The 17,086-nt window shown below is 41.5% G+C and overlaps 1 protein-coding gene across 1 annotated transcript in view; it reads right to left on the reverse strand.

The window, feature by feature from the left end:
* CCDC33 (coiled-coil domain containing 33) overlaps positions 1-17,086 on the reverse strand; it is a 111,804-nt gene continuing 94,718 nt past the window's right edge. Inside the window, exons 18-23 of the mRNA XM_075857754.1 lie at positions 16,098-16,229; positions 12,330-12,408; positions 6,486-6,607; positions 3,304-3,393; positions 3,106-3,222; positions 1-1,021 (exon numbers count right to left, since the gene is read on the reverse strand). Of these exons, the coding sequence (XP_075713869.1) occupies positions 968-1,021; positions 3,106-3,222; positions 3,304-3,393; positions 6,486-6,607; positions 12,330-12,408; positions 16,098-16,229 (594 nt within the window). The 3' untranslated portion in view covers positions 1-967. The remainder of the gene's footprint in view (positions 1,022-3,105; positions 3,223-3,303; positions 3,394-6,485; positions 6,608-12,329; positions 12,409-16,097; positions 16,230-17,086) is intronic.

The following is a 17,086-nucleotide window of genomic DNA, read 5'->3' on the forward strand; positions in this document are numbered from 1 at the left end:
TTGAAGAATCATTGAGCCAATGGGGCACATTTATAAAGGTTTTTACATTTGACAGCAGATGGACATATGTGATTCTGGCATAATTACATATTGTGGCCGGAAATCCCGGCTAGACCACAGGTCTGATAACTAAGAGCATCATAGGAGAGTTAAAAGGGTTATCCACGTTTAGTAAAACATGGCTGCGTCCAAAAACAGTGTCATCCCTGTTTATATGTTGTGTGTGGAATTGCAGTTCAGCCCTATTCACTTCACAGGAGTTAAATTGTAATACCAGACACAAACCATGGGTAGGTGTGGCGCTGTTTCTGGAAGAAAGCAGCTATGTTTTTCTAAACCTGAACGTTCCCCTTAATGCTGTTGGTTTGGATCATTAGAGAAGGGGTTAGGCAGGTATTTTCTGTCGTAAAATGAAATACTCCGATATTAGACTTGTGTGAAACGGGCCTTGGAAAATCCTACAACCGTAACATCAGTCCTGTCCTAGTGTAGAGACTTCCTGTATGCGCCGCAACAATGATTATAGCCACTTTAATATACCAATAAGTGTTGGACAAGCTAATTATATCAAAAGAATGATCTAAACATTGAATAAATAAAGCTAAATGATAAATATGTCCCATTTTCTGGTAGCAGTAAAGCAACTCGAAACAGGAAAGATACTAATTGTTTGCTTCATCACATCCTCTATCATTTTCTCCAAATGCCATATTGTGGTCTCAAAGCAGTTGTGAGGTCTTGTCTGATCAATGCCTGGTGTTAAATATTATCTATATTAACATTCAATTAGAATCATTGGTAATCCATTTTTGGTACATATGTGCAGTCTACAGAAGTTCAATATCTTGTAGTTCTCCATTCTGGTATCCACATGTAATGATTTGCATTGGTACACAAGACAAGATTACATAGTAATCCGCTTGAAAAATATTATTAATAGTGCTGCAAGGTCTCATATATGAAACTATCATATCAAAGGATCTAGCTTGGTCCGTCTCCTTGTAGGTAGCTCTGGTTCTTTCTGTAAAGACAAGAAGCACAAAATCAGGTGAGGAGACGTGGGGCATGAATGGGATGGTATCATACACCAGTTTTATACAGGCGATGCAACTTTCGTTATGGCTAAGCAGTAACCATGATTTTAGGAAGATATATTCAAAGAGGATTTATCACAGAAGTACATCTTCTATGACAGAGGTCTCAGGAGCTTCTGCTCCAAAACAACAGTACCAGCCATTGTGTCAAACCTCCCAACTTTTTGAATGCTCAAAGATGGACACTTAAAGCTCATCCTGTGAAAAATTGACTTTTTGATGCAGGTCTGTACACTTGAATAGTTTTTCTTAGTTTTGCATTTACACATGAGAAGAATTATTGGATTACATACATTTTAATGCCCAAAATGCTTCAGATCATAAAATGATATAGAAGTTGGGGTCTAATATTGTATGCTGTTAGGAACCAGATAGTTGCTTTCTGGGGCAATATGGTAAATGTATTCATATGAATCTATCAGGTCAAATAGATGACCATTTAAATTAACAGAGGGGGACAGAAGGATTTTGATCAAAAGTAGGGACAGTACCTCCAAAAAAGGGAAACTTGAAAGGTATGATGATGTGGATATTTGCAACTCTAAGGGCACATTCACACGTGGCAGAATTGCTGTTGAATTCCGCTGCGGTCAGTCCGCAGCAGCCGTTTTTTACAATAGTTTCTATACATTTTTAGCAAAGTTAGTTCAGACGTTGCAGAAAATAACTGTGGGAAATCAGGCTGCGGTGCAGATTTTTCCCTCCGCAGCATGCTCATGACGTTGTGGAGAAGCAGCAGAATTTCACTGCAGATTTCAGCCTTTGCAATGCAAAAACTGAAATCTGTGGCAAGTCCGTGATATCTGCAACGTGTGAATTACCTGTCAAATATGCAAATGTTGGTGCAGATTCGTTGCGTGATTGCCTAAAATCTGTAGTGGAAAAATTCCACCACGTGTGAACGTGCCCTAAATCTTTTTCTGGGCACTATAGAAAAGATGAGCAGTTAACATTGGTCTTTTGGGAAATTTCTGCAACAAATTCTGCCGTGTGTGACTGCACCCTTATTGTAAGGGTATATTCACATGTGGCAGATTTGTTACAGAAATTTCTGCAACTTAAAATCAGTTCCATATAACTAAATAGTGTTATATCTGCAGCAGGTGCATGGATTTCTGCAAACTCAATTCACACGAAAATTACAGTTGCAGAAATTTTGGCAGCAAATCCGCCATGTGTGAATTTAACCTAACACTTTCTGCCTCTCCTGTTCGGTCCTTACGCTGACATGGAATCATTCCCAATTCTCTAATCAAGTAAAGAGTTTTGACAGAAATGACTGCTATAGAACAGCTATAACTGCAAGAAAAAAAATATATTGGTGTTTGTACTGTTTATCTAGTTTCGTTAAACCTTGAAAAGGTAAGAGAACACTAAGCAAAAGTATATAGTAAAAAACATGACAACCAAAATGTGTCTGAGGAGAGTAAGAAACTTGCTGACAGTTTCCTTGTAATGTTCTGATGATAAAAATTAAATTTGTTAGCAGACATGTGGAAAACTAGATAAACCCACATTCATGAGTTTTAAATAGATAACACTAAACAGGAGAGCAAAAGACATTGTAATGGACTAGAGGCACCATTAGTTTTACTTAAAGGGATTTTACATTTTTTTGGGGGGAAATCCACTAACATGTCATTGAGGAATGTCAGTAGATTCTATTGGCGGGTGCTGTTTGATTTTAATGCAGATTTTCAGGTTACGGGAATCTCAGGCTAGCGCTAAAAGAGATGCGGGCACATTACTTTGTACCACAGACCCTTTGTTCCAAGCGTCAGCATGGGTCCAAATCCCCATGCCTGCCTTACACTTGTATGTTTCCAGCAAAGAAATTGCAAACCTACACAAAATTCATTATGAGTACAGCTTTATAGTACACTTGGAGCACTACTGATGGCTGATGGTACTATAGAAAACATACATTTCAGAATTCAACGGTCTTATAGAAATATGACATGGAGATTCCAATCACCTATCTATCGTTAGCATAGCAGAACGTGGTCCATACCGTAGGAAAGTGATGCAGAATTGTGGTGTGGGTACGGCTGAATCCCATCTGCTGCTCAGAGAGTTGAGTTAGGAACTGCTGTTTCTCTCGGCCCCATCGTCGAGCTGCCTCCTCCAGCTGCAGGTAAAGAAAAGAGTAAGAACCCACAATGATTTAGAAGCGCTATATTTACAAATGCCACATAGTTTCCACTGTCACCTCTTTCTCCAGGCTCTGTACTCTCGCTTGTGATTTTTCCAGCTTACTAAGAAGGGAAAATTTCTCGCTATCAGTAAATGCTTCATGGACCTGGAAGAAAAATAATCTAATTTAATTTCAAACATCTAGTACAGATGTGTCCTGCTTTACTTTTTCTCATATCTCAAAATATCCTGAGATGACCAGCTATGACAAAAAATATGATTTTGCGATACTCTGTCATGAGATGTCTATGCTATGTGTCTATGTGTGGCCACCCAGTGGTTGTAATGTGAAATGCAGTCTGAGAATGGTGTTGCTAGCATGTCACAATATTGTATTGAATTGGTTTCATAGAAATTGGAATCCTTCAACAAATTTAAGCAAAGTTAAGGGTGGACACATCTGTACATTCAACGTAATAGAAAAATATCTCTAAACAAATAATGTAAATTATATTAAAAAAAGAGCAAAAAAAAATACAGATGACTCAGTATTTTGGAAAACATACAGTATTATAGGCAAGGATTTGTATAGAAGACTGCCTCTATTGGCCTAATAAGCTATCCTTGAGAAGTATCGACTGAATTTGCAAATAAATGTATGGTCTAACATAATTAACAAACAACTAATATTGCAAAGAAATACCTCCGTATTAGTTTACAATTTTCTACTAAAGGCCCCTTTACTCAAGACGACTTTTCAAACCACTGTCAAATGTGTGGTGGTTTGGAAAGTCATGTAACGAAGATACGATGAACAGATTCATCAGAATGATCCTACTTGCCGGCGGGAATGAAATTCCTCAGCTCCAGATGTGAAGCGCCATTGTTGCCTAGCAATGGCTCGAGAGAGTGAGAGCCATGCTCTAGGCAACAAGCAATGCCCTGTGTCCAGGGAATAAGCCCTAGAGAGTGATCTAGGATCTAAATGTGTGCAAGGATTTAAGTGTTAAGTATGTCTAATTGACCCCTTCACTCTGCAGGGATTTTTTTCCTCACCACCTTCCGAAAGCCATAACTTTTTTAGTTTTTCTGTTGACATACTGCAGCCATATGATAGCTTTATATTAGGGGTCGAGTTGTAGTTTTTAATGGCAGCATTTAATGTACCATATAGTGTACTGGGAATCTTCTAAAAAATATTTTTTAGTATTCCTCCATTGTTTTTTGGGTTTTGTTTTTACGGCGTTCACTCTTCGGTAAAAAATGCCAGCTATCTTTGTTCTGCAGGTCAAAACAATTATAGTGATACCAAATTGATATAGGTTTTTTTTAATGTTTTACTACTTTTACAAAATAAAAATGATGTTAAAAAAAATGTTTTGTTTCGCCATATTCTGAGACCCATATCTTTTAAAAATGTTTGTTCATGGAGCTCTGGGGAGGTTTAATTTTTGCGGTTTGATCTCTAGTTTTTATTAAAGAAAACCTTTCACCTGCCCATACATGTGCAGCTGAGTGCACCATGTAATAGGCAGTGCCGCACAAACCTTGTGTCACTTTAAAAACCTTTTCTAGCCTCCTCCGTTATTTAGATATCGGTGCTGTTATATTTGGCGCCCGATGTGTAAATAACCCCCTGAACTGTCAATGGCTGTGTAAATGGCATGGGAGCGTGTAACATCGCTGTGACACTGTCCAATCAGCTACGGACAGTTTTAGAGCGGCTTGTGCTGTGTGATCTCTCTCTCGAGATCACACAGTCTTGTCGTCCTTGTCTGCCAAGAGCTAAAGAGTGAGAGAGTGAGAGCGTGCACACGTGTCCTGCATTCGCGCACAGCTCCATCGCTGGTGTTGATACTTCCGCCACCACGGAACAGAAGTAGAATTCACATTCTTCTTCTCCCCTTCCGTTTCGTGGCGACGGTGGGCGCGTGCATGCTCTCCTCTCTCCAGCTCTTGTCAGACAGTGAAGGAAAGACTGTGTGATCTCGCGAGAGATCACACAGCACAAGCCGCTGTGACACTGTCCGTAGCTGATTGGACAGGGTCACAGCGATGAGTAACACGCCCCCATGCCATTTACACGCCCCATTGACCATTCAGGGGGTTATTTACCTATCGGGCGCCAAATATAACGCCACTCAGCACTGCCAGTTATATTTTCTTAATTATTTACATGACTTTAAGGGATTTATGGAAATAGGTTTGTTTATTTTTTATTTATTTACTTTAAAAAAAAAGTTGCAGTCCCTCTAAGGGTATGTTCACACGGCAGCGTCCGTAACGGCTGAAATTACGGGGCTGTTTTCAGGAGAAAACAGCACCGTAATTTCAGCCGTAATGGCATGTTGAGGCGCTATTTCGCTGCGTCCATTACGGACGTAAATGGAGCTGTTTTTCCATGGAGTCAATGGAAAACGGCTCCATTTACGTCTGAAGAATTGACAGGCACTTCTTTGACGCGGCCGTCTTTTTTACGCCCTGCTTTTTGACAGCGGGGCGTAAAAAAAATGACATTGTGCACAGAACATCGTAAGACCCATTCTAATGAATGGGCAGATGTTTGTCAACGCTATCGAGGCGCATTTTCGGACGTAAATCGAGGCGTAAAACCCCCAAATTACATCCGTAAATAAGCCGTGTGAACATACCCTAAGGAGACCTGAACATGTAATTGTTTGATCGCTTGCACAATACACTGCAATTCATATGTATTGCAATATATTGTGCTTTTTGCCATCTCGCAGGGCAATAGGAGCACCAAAATGGCAGACCTGTGGGCCTCCATTAGGCCCCTGGCTGCTATGACAACCCATCGGCACCCCGCCGATAATTAAATAAAAAATGAATAAAAAAATGTCAGTACAATATATGTACCCCAAAATGTTGCCATTTAAAAATGTAACAAGCTCTCATATACTTACGTCGATAAAAAAGGTCATGATTCTTGTAACGCAGTGATGAAAAAACAAAAATAGCTGTGTCCTTAAGGGGTTAATTATACATTTAAAAAAATTAAAAAAAATGTTACTTTTCTGCACTTGGGGCAAGTTCCCCTGCTAACCCTGCACCCCCAACTGGACAATTGTTTTTGGCTAAATGGTGCTCTATTAGTGCTATCACTTTTTTGATACATTTGTCTCTGATCTGAATTTGCCCCTGGATGTCTCACAAAATATATCCAGTGCAAAAAGTATTAAGCACACACACAAAAAAACAAAAACAACTTTTGTACTTTTGTTCGATTTTGCTACTCACGGGAACATGCTGTGGTAATACTGTTGTAGTCAGTCGAGCTCTCTCTAGTTCTTCTCTTAGACGTGAATTCTCAGCCAGTAATGTAGCATATACCTCTCCCTGAAGAGTGTCTGATCGAGCCCCTGAGAGAAATGAAAAAGTATGGGGTATAAACAGCCATTAAATGAGTGCATACTGATGAAGAGTTATGTCACAGCATTACTGCACCACAGCAAATCACATGTAAATACGTGCACTATATGCCACGTTCTTACTGCGATAGTAGTCTGCAGCAAGACCGCATGTATATATGTAGGGTGTTTGCTACAGTTAAACCACAATTATTTAATTTCTTTTTTTACTACTCAATGTTCTTTACTATATAGCAGGCTTGTGAACAAAGCCTGTTCCTCTTTATCATCTTTAACATTACAATTGGGAAGATAATTGGAGATCTCAAATAGCTTCCTTTTAAATTCAGTTTCAAAATTTTTTGTTTAAAATGTCCAAGTCAATCAAAAGTTATTATATCTCATTGAGTTATTCCTGGTCATGTCAAAATATCAGAATAAGGCTTCATGCACATGGTGTGTCGGGTGTCGTGTGCAGGAGGTTTTGCGGCAGCACACGGAGTGCTTACAGCTCAGTATTATGGAGCCACAGGTACTCCATGTGCCACTTGTATGCTGCTCAGTGCAATAATTCAGGGTTTCCGTCTTGTTTCTTTAAATTTTCAGAAGGGCCATTCTACCTAACTACAGAAGGGCCAGTCTCTTGTAGAAAAAGAGATAAAAGAACATAAATCTGCCAGGGTTAAAAGGAAGCAATCGAGATCCTGGCCATATCTTCTAAACTGTGTGCTCAAACTATCTGCACACAGTCTCTGAAGCTGCTACAGCAACCAATAGCCTCAGTTCAAGAAAAGAAAATTTTCACACCTATAAAACAGGTGCAAAACAACGCTGCAATACCATGAACACCCACTATGAAAGTAATGGCATGTGTAAGCACAAACCAGATTGAAATCGATGTAAGCAATGATGAGGCTGCAGTGCTCATGCATTCTATTCAAATAGCCAAGAGTCGGACCCCCACCAATTTAATATTGAATGCCTATCCTAAGTGTAGGTTATCGATTTTGAAATCCTAGATAACCACTTTAAGGTCAGTACAACTCAGATGTTGTAGAAAACCTTTATGTCAAGGGTAGGACGCAGTTGGTCCCCCCAAAAAGGTTGTTAATCTGATAGCTGGTTCTCAGAACCAGGGAGAGGCGGGTTGCTGACCAGGTCCATCTTCCAATTGTATCTTAAGATACGGATACAATTGAATATTGTAGCGGCGATACAGGATGCAAGGGAGCATTGCTAGGCTCTCTGTACCATTGCTTGGGACCTTCTCTGTGATGCAGGTGGTGCGATTTCATCATTGTGCCACTTGTGTCATTCTGTAGGAGCCTGGCCAGGCTGGATGACGGTGGTGTAAGCTAGGGAGGTGAGTATGTTGGAGTGATGGGGGCTTCTTTTTTTATTCAGAGTGCATAGCGTGGCCATTGTTTTATTCAGGGGCACAGTGAGGTGCATTTTTGTATTTAGGGGGCACAGTGTGGGGGATACTTTTATTCAGGGGCACAATGTGGGGCATAATTTAATTTAGGGGCACAGTGTTATTAAGGGGGCACATAGGCAATGGCGGATCATCATATGGGCGGTTCGGGTGGCCGCCCAGGGCCTGAGGCACCCAGGGGGCCCATGGCCACCTGAACTGCACATAATCTTAAAACTATGCAGCGCACTTGCGCTGCTAACTGTCACTGCGGAGATGGGGAGAAGGTGCAGGGAGAGCAATTCAGGGCGGGCTTCGCCAGGATAGTGAAAACTACGCCTCTCTACATAAAGGTGCTCCGAATAGTAGGCTAAAGGATCTTTGATGACGTCATGCCCATGTGACCCTGCCCACCAATCAGGTCCTTCTACCACAGTGAAGAAGCAGAATATCTGCAGGGGAGAAAGCCCGCCCACCAGTCAGGTCTTTACACAGAGCCCCAGGCTGGTGAGTGCTTTTCCAAACTCCCATCCATTCATCCCTTCCTCCATCTCTTCTTCCCTCCCTCCATCTCCATCAATTCATCCCTCCATTACCCCCTCCCTCCATCACTCCCTCCCTTCATCCCTCCATCACTTACTCCCTCTCTCCCTTCATTCCTCCATCACTCCCTCCATCCCTTCATCACTCCCTCCCTCCATCACTCACTCACTCCCTACATCACTCACTCCCTTCATCAATCACTCCCTCCCTTCATCCCTCCATCACTCATTCCCTCCATCACACCCTCCCTTCATCACTGCAGTGTGTGGCGCTATCTACAGGGGGCCTTGTGCGGCGCCATCTACATGGGGCTGTCTGCGGCGCTATCTACAGGGGGCTGTGTGGTGCTATCTACAGGAGGGTATGTGTGGCGCTATCTACAGGGGGATATGTGTGATGCTATCTACAGGGAGTTGTGTGTGATGCTATCTACAGGAGGGTATGTGTGACGCTGTCTACAGGGGGCTGCATGGCGCTATCTGCAGGGGTTGTGTGTGGCGCTATCTATAGGGGCTGTGTGTGATGCTATCTACATGGGGGCGTTTGTGTGGTGCTATCTACAGGGGGGTGTGTGTGATGCTTTCTACAGGGGGGTGTGTGTGATGCTTTCTACAGGGGGGTGTGGCGCTATATATAGGTACGGCTGTGTGTGATGCCCTCTACAGGGGGGTGTGTATGGTGCCATCTATAGGAGGTGTAGCAGTATCTACAGAGGGATGTGTGTGACGCCATCTACAGGGGGATCTGTGTGACGCTATCTACAGGGGCTGTGTGTGACGCTATCTACAGGGGCTGTCTGTGGGATGCTATCTACAGGGGCTGTGTGTGTGACGCTATCTACAGGGGCTGTGTGTGTGACGCTATCTACAGGGGGATGTGTGTGACGCTATCTACAGGGGCTGTGTGTGTGACGCTATCTACAGGGGCTGTGTGTGTGACGCTATCTACAGGGGCTGTGTGTGTGACGCTATCTACAGGGGCTGTGTGTGTGATGCTATCTACAGGGGCTGTGTGTGTGACGCTATCTACAGGGGCTCTGTGTGTGATGCTATCTACAGGGGCTGTGTATGTGACGCTATCTATAGGGGGACGTGTGTGTGACGCTATCTATAGGGGGACTTGTGTGACTATCTACAGGGGGGTGTGTGTGACACTATCTACGGGGGCTGTGTGTGTGACGCTATCTGCAGGGGGCTGTGTGTGGCACTATTTACAGGGGCCTTTGTGCATATGGTGATTATTTTACAGTGTCGGACACAATTATATTTAGGGGCGCAGTGTATGGTGCTATTATATTTAGGGGCACGGTGTGTGGCACTATGATAATTTTATCTTCATTTATAGGTGTAGAAATGTTGGAAAAGTGAGAAACAGAAGAGGTCTAAGTGGAAAATTATGCAGAAATGGGTCATGACCGGGAGAAGTCGTCATGAAGTCTGGACCGGATGGAGAAGAAAAGAGGAAAAAAGTTAACAGAATCTGAGAAGTCATCACCTGTGAGTCACTAGATTTATAGAGAATCTGTCACCGCTCCTGACATGTTTATTATAGGAAATTCTTGTGTTTCACAAAAAGTCTTTGTGCAGTCCAGGACTGATAGACAAATGCGTGTTACCATTCCCCTTGTCACACACACACTTTTCTGCACAGTGTGATACTGTCATCGATGGTTGGAGACTGTCAGTATGTAGGGACACAGCCCTTTGACAAGGCAAATCGTAACACCCATTTGTTAATGCTTGCACAAAAAGGTAGTGTTAACAATAGTTACGGCGTGGCGGGGGAGAAGGGGGCCCAAGTTTGGGTAACAGCCCAGGGCCTATAGTCTACTTAATCCGCCACTGCACATAGGGCAGCATAATAATGAGATAGGTCCGCTCTACTCTTAAACCAGTGGAAGCTATCAAAGCTTGCAGCAGACTCATAATTATGAGTCTGCTGTATTTATAAAGGGAGCGCTCCTGCTGCCCTTCTCAGTATTGATTCATTGCTCCTTTCAGCCAGATACATGGCAGTCATCAATCCCGGCTGAGAGGTGCCGGGGAGCTTTCCACTCATAAATACAGTGGACTCATAACTACGACTTCGCTGTATTATTTGATAGCTGCTTTTAGCCAAACGGCACAATATTTTCTGTGCCGTTTGGCCTAATAGAGCAGATCTGTCTCCATACTATGTCATAGATCTGTCATAGTATGATGATTTATCCACTTTAAACCTGCCAAGTACTTTAATCCTCATACTGTTTTCTTGTTCGAATATGCATTGTGTTTTAGAAATTCTTCTTCATTCTTATATTAGGAGTTATGGGTATCTGCCTACTAGATTATTATTTTAACTATGAGGTTCTCGATTGTCAATTTCACAGGTACTTGTTCAACAATTGACACTAAAATGCTATATGTTTGTTATAGCCCATACAATTCTACTCTAATTCTATAGGACTTATTGATATATTGCAGATCACATTGTGAACTATTGAGTAAGCAGGCTGAGTGCAGATCCAGCGTCTTCATGAAACTGCACATACATACAAGGACAAAAAATCCTTCATTCAGTCAGACATGCATTTAAAGTGATTTATTCAATGTTTCCTTGGTAAACGTGCACTAATGGTCTCACTTACAGCTGTCACTCCTTGTGCTCTCTTTCATTTGTATTAGCTCTTATTATAGTGCTATTACTTACACAGCTCCATCACTCCCTGCTTAGCGATTAATATCACCTCTCACCCCGTTATAGAAAGTCATATATCTTATGGCAATTGTGGAAATAACAACTGCTTCATCCATAAAATAGAAAAAAAAAGGTATTTAAAAATTGTTACTGTTGAGAACCTGAACATATATATCAGAATAATCCTACATTTACATATTTTTGTATTAACTAATAATATTGCTATTTTTATTTTGTTATTATTGCCCAGCATAATTTGGGTGTATAGCGTGTTATGTAAACACGAGGGCACAGTACAGGCACATTCTGGAAATACTGCATACAGTGGATCCAAGTATTCATTATGCTAATTTCTGGGACACCTACAGACACAGTCACATGTAATGCATTTAGTAAAGTTAAGGCCCTTTCAAATGGGCCAATTATCGGGAAAACGAGCGTTTACAGAAACGCTCGTTCATCGGCTGATTGTATCGTTTATGCAGCCGAAAATATTGTTGTCAGCAGCAAATCTCCCGTAGTAATGAGCGCTCGTCCCCATACATTACTGATAATAGCTCCTTATAAAAGGAGCAAACGAGCGGCGATCAATGAGCTGTCTTGTTGATCAGAGCTCGTTTACACAACCAATGTTGGGACCATTAGAGTCAATGCACACGATGTGTATTACGTGCGGTTTTACAAGGAAATCTTATGTACATGTTGCAGCATTTTTCTGCATATGAATTGAACTGTGGTGTAGATTTTAAAAAACGCATAGAAAAACGCACGATTAGGTGCGGTTTTTACCTGCAAATTTCCAGCATATTGATGTGGTTTTGGTGCGTATTTTCCGCAGCAAAATACACAACGTGTGCATGTAGGCTTACATTCTGCACAAAGATAGAGAGTTCACACATGCACAATATTTTGTGATGTGTATCATATGGCAAACAGACCAGTATGAAAAAAATATCCCCGTTGATGTTAAGGAGAGTGTCATCAGCATACAGATTGTCTAAAATCGATGGGCACCGTTAACACATAGAAACTTTACACTAATAAAACTGAAGTAAAGTTGTGATTTAAAGTGTTTTTTTTTCTTTTGGAAATCAAGATCACCTCTATCTCCTCTCTCCACACGACTCCTCTTCACATCTCTCAGTTTACTATCCAGCAGTTTCTCCATCTTCTCAATTACCTGTATGAACATAAACCAAGTGTCAAATGTAGCAATAGTTGAGGGGCAGTTGTTTCTCACCTTTTATTGCATATCACAAAAATGATTACTCAATGCCCTTATCCAGTCCCCTTTATTATATATTAGTCAGAATGAATGGTTTCAATCTTTGAACAAAATAACATTAGACTACCACTCTAGAACCCTGATTAAAATTATGTAAAATAAAATTATTATTGCGTATATCTATGGAATAAATTACAATACAACCTATGTGAAAAATAAATGCCTTCTTAAAGAGGAACTGTTACTAGTTTAGGCTCTATTCACACGATAGGGTCCGAGTGTCGGCCGATAAAAACGTCAGTTTTGGTTAGTTTTTCTCTGCCGTTTTGCATCTCTTCTGTTTCCGTGTTTCTGCTTTTAATGACCGATTTTGACCCGTTTTGCATCAGTTTTTTCCCCTGTCCTTTGTAAAAACGGATGAATTTCATTTGTACATTTTCTGCCACACATTTCCCTCTGTAGATAATGCCACACACTACCCCCTGTAGAGAATGCCACACACTGCCCTCTGTAGATACTGCCACAGCCCCCTGTAGGTAATCCCACACAGCCCCCCTTGTATGCAGTGCCACAAAGACCCCCTTGTAGGTAGTGCCACACAGACCCCCTTGTAGGTAGTGCCACACAGCCCCCCTATAGGTAATGCCACACAGACCCCCTGTAGGTAATGCCACACAGCCCCCCTGTAGGTATTGCTACATAGCACCCTTGTTCATAGCCACCCCCCCATAGATGGCACCCCCCATAGATGGCACCCTCCCTACCTTCCTGTAGGGGACTGCTCCAGGAGAAGTCCCTGACTTCACTGTCCATATATGGACAGTGAAGTCAGGGACTTCTCCTGGAGCAAAATCACCGGCCACAACGACAGGGATTCCACTTCAGGAGACCCTGACGTCACTGTCCATATATGGACATTGAAGTCAAGGACTTCCCCTGGATAGGAATCCCCAGCCACAGCTTCGGCCGAAGTTGTGGCCGGGGATTAGGGATTCAGCTCCTACAGGGGGCAACAAAATACCCTCCTCCTCACATGCACTTCACACTGTGAGGAGGAGAAGAGAGTGAGCGGCAGAGTGCACGGCCGTCATTCGGATCACATCCGAGTGACAGCCGTGTAAAGACTTCTATGGGAGCCGTGCGGCTGTGAAAACTGCCCAAAATAGGGCATGTTCAACTTTTTGATGGCTCGGTTTACCGAGCTGTCAAAAAATCGGCCATGTGACTAGCCCCATTTGGGGTCTATTGTTCCTACTCTGGCTGTGTGATAGCCGTTCAAAGAACGTTCGTCACACGTCTGAGAATTCCTATGATGTGAATAGGGCCTTACTAATGACCAATCTCCTAGCTGATCTAATAGGCGCTCTCACACTGATAATGCTAGTTAAAACTGTGTCCCAAAAAGTTTATTTAAAAGTAATAAGCTTTTCTCTAAATATGCAAATGAGGCTATACTAAACAAGTGGGTGTCAACACCAGCGATTCCACTGAGGTGGAGCTACATCACAGCCTCTGATGCTGTCCTATTAGCATGAAGCTGCTGCTTTACACAGTGTGACAGACTGAGGCTGGAGGGAAGGGGGATCACTTAAAACAGCCATATCTCAGATTCTAATCTTTCATATGGAAGCTGTATACTATATAATCACACTGTGTTGCTGGGCTGTGAAAAGGAGTACTGTATGGCGCTGATTAGACAACGTCATACAGAAAACATTACACCGCCCAGAGTGAAAGAAAAGAGTCACCTCCCATTTGGCAAGTATAGCCAAATTAGCATAATTAGAAAAAAGCACATAACTTTGCAAATAATAAAAATTTTTGAAAAAAATTTTCTGTAGTGATCAGCATCATAACGCTTATTAGATTAGTTAGGAGATAGGGCATTAACTAGTGACACATACTTTTTAAATGAAAACAAAACATAGTAAATGCATAAAATGATATAAAAAATACCAGCAATTCCTCTTTGTTCCTAATCCTATTTTGTCTCATATTGCAATACTGAGAAATAAATAAACAATTAAATTTCTATGTGTTCCAGGAGATCTACCATATCCCCTCCTCCTTCTCACCATCTGGTGTCTGACTAAGACAACTGGCTGCAGCTGGAGCCTCCCCCCACCTGCCAGTCTCTGCAGTAGAACACAGATAGTTAAGTCCTGCCTCCTTTACTAAGCCCCACCCCTATCAGCCAGCCAAAAGAATGGAACAGAACAGCAGAAAAGTAACTCCTTTGTTCTCTGCAGGATTTATACAAGAGTGTTTGTTTTAGGAATATGCAGAAGATTCGGCAGACTGACAGTGTGGGCAAGTTTATCTCCTGCATACTTTTATCATTCATGTCTAGGTTTAGTGTTCTTTTCAGTCCCAGAAGAGATGTTAAACAAAAGTTTATATAAAAAAAACCGTTATGTTATATCATAGAAAGGAACTGAAGCACAGGTGAATCTTCTGAGGAGTACCAACACTATTCCAAGGACCTAGCGAATATCAGTCCAGACTCTCCCTTGGCTTGGCTGAATATTATTTCACAAGGGGAGGATAACCTTCTTACAGACAAAGTTTGGATACAGTAGAACGGACAGGTTGAAATCACACCTGTTGAATCCTTGTGTTCCCTGTCTGGAGACTGGGGGACTGTCAAGCAGTGCCCACAGACTTAGATTGTGAGTGGAATGTCTATGATCTATTTTAGATACTGGTTTAGGACTCAACAATAAAAAATAAAAAAATAGGATTCTTCTGATTCAGGAGAAGAGAGGAAAAATTCACTGCTAATCACAAGGGACACCAATGTTTGTTTTTTCGCATTTGTAAAAAGAGATTTTAGATGAAACCTAAATGATCACGTCAAAAGTGGGACAGTTTGCGGTAAAGCAAATACAGCCTTCCAGAGAAAAAAAAATGTAGGACCTCAAACCAACAATTAAACATGATGGTGATAATTAGAGATGAACGAACTTATGAAAAGTTCGGTTCGGCTGGTTCGCGATAATGTGATAACCTGGACAATTGAAAAAAATAAAATTCTGCATTATACCAGATAATACTTAAATAAGTCTTAACATAATCCTAAATGCTCACACTTTGTAATATATGCACTATTCTGCTGCTAACATCTGTCTGAGGGGCCAGTAGCTGAGGATGGAGGCAAATAATTTTTCTAGCCGAAATCGTGCTTGCAGCTGCAAGGATAGAAATGTTTACGTTTTTACAATGTATATATATGAAAAGGAACACTTTACTTGGTCACACTTAATAATTTGCAATTCTACAGGGGTTGTAATATAAACGTAGTCATTTTTCCTTAAGCTGATGCTGGAACATAATTGAGGTATGCAGCAAGGTAATGATCCAAAACACAGAAGTCAGTCTTTATCTTAATGGCTGAGGAGAAAGAAAAAAAAAGAAAATTTTGAACCAGTCCTCAAATAACTCAATAAAGATGAGGTGGCAGGGCCTGGAATGCCCAGGTGGTGCAAGAAACTAATAAGCTTATTGGCACAGTTGCTCTTTTACTTGGATGGTATGGGTTTTGTATAAATTTGTTCCTGAAAAACTACCGTAGTTAAAAAGTGTGAGTAATATAACCTTTTACATGCTGTATGGTTACATCGAGCTCTAATGAGGTTGTTTCTCACCTTCTCCTGCTTCCGCACAGTGTCTTGGAAGGCTTTTGCCCGGCTCAATCTCTGGTGGTACTGGCTTAGCACAGTTTGCTGCTGTTGGTGTGCTCTCTGTAGTAGAAGCAGCTCCTTCTCACGGTCATTTCTCTACAAAATCATTAACAAGCCATAACATTAAGAAAGCGCATCAGTATGGATCAATATACCAAATAACATATGAGTGACATCTCCTTTCACAGGAATGTACTGTATTATTTATAATGAGATTGTTATTGACTGGTGTTGGCATATTAACTGCGAATCTGCCAAGAGAAAACAATGTCTGAATACTCATAAACTACAGGGTAGATAAGAAAATGTGTCACTTTCCTCTATCTTTCCAGTACTGCTTATAGCTGATAACGCTATATTGCTGCTTTTATTGACTGAACAAAAAATGAAACCCTTAGTAATCTGCTTTATTGTGTCCACCAAAAAATGAAACCCTTGGTAATCTGCTTTATTGTGTCCACCAAAAAATGAAACCCTTGGTAATCTGCTTTATTGGTGTCTGATTACTGTGTCTGCACAATTTCCCACACAATCTAGACGCAACGTTTTGGCTTTTCGTTTTAGACTAATTTAAGAACAGATGATGTTTGCACCTTTCTAGACACTTCTAAAAAATGTATAGAAAAGGAGCGTGGCTTAGTGGGGAAGTGGCATGGATTAATATGTACTAAAATATGCACAACAAAAACTAAGCCAACCGAGAGTTGGTATAAACAAAGCGAATGTATTATTTGATAGTTTGTATTAACAATACAGGACAGGCACGATAAGTGTCCAAAAAGTTTGTCCATACAGGGTCAGACTGGCTAACTAGAGTAAAAGCATATCCACAGTGGCTTAAAGACCCTTTTACACGGGCCTGTAAGGGTGGTCAACACCCTTTGTGTACTTACCTGTCCGGAGTCATGCAGGAACATGGGCAGTCGTTGGCAACGGCTGGGTCAGCTGTGATG

Source organism: Rhinoderma darwinii, chromosome 3 (assembly GCF_050947455.1).
Source record: "Rhinoderma darwinii isolate aRhiDar2 chromosome 3, aRhiDar2.hap1, whole genome shotgun sequence".
In the NCBI taxonomy this organism is placed as follows: Eukaryota; Metazoa; Chordata; class Amphibia; order Anura; family Rhinodermatidae; genus Rhinoderma; species Rhinoderma darwinii.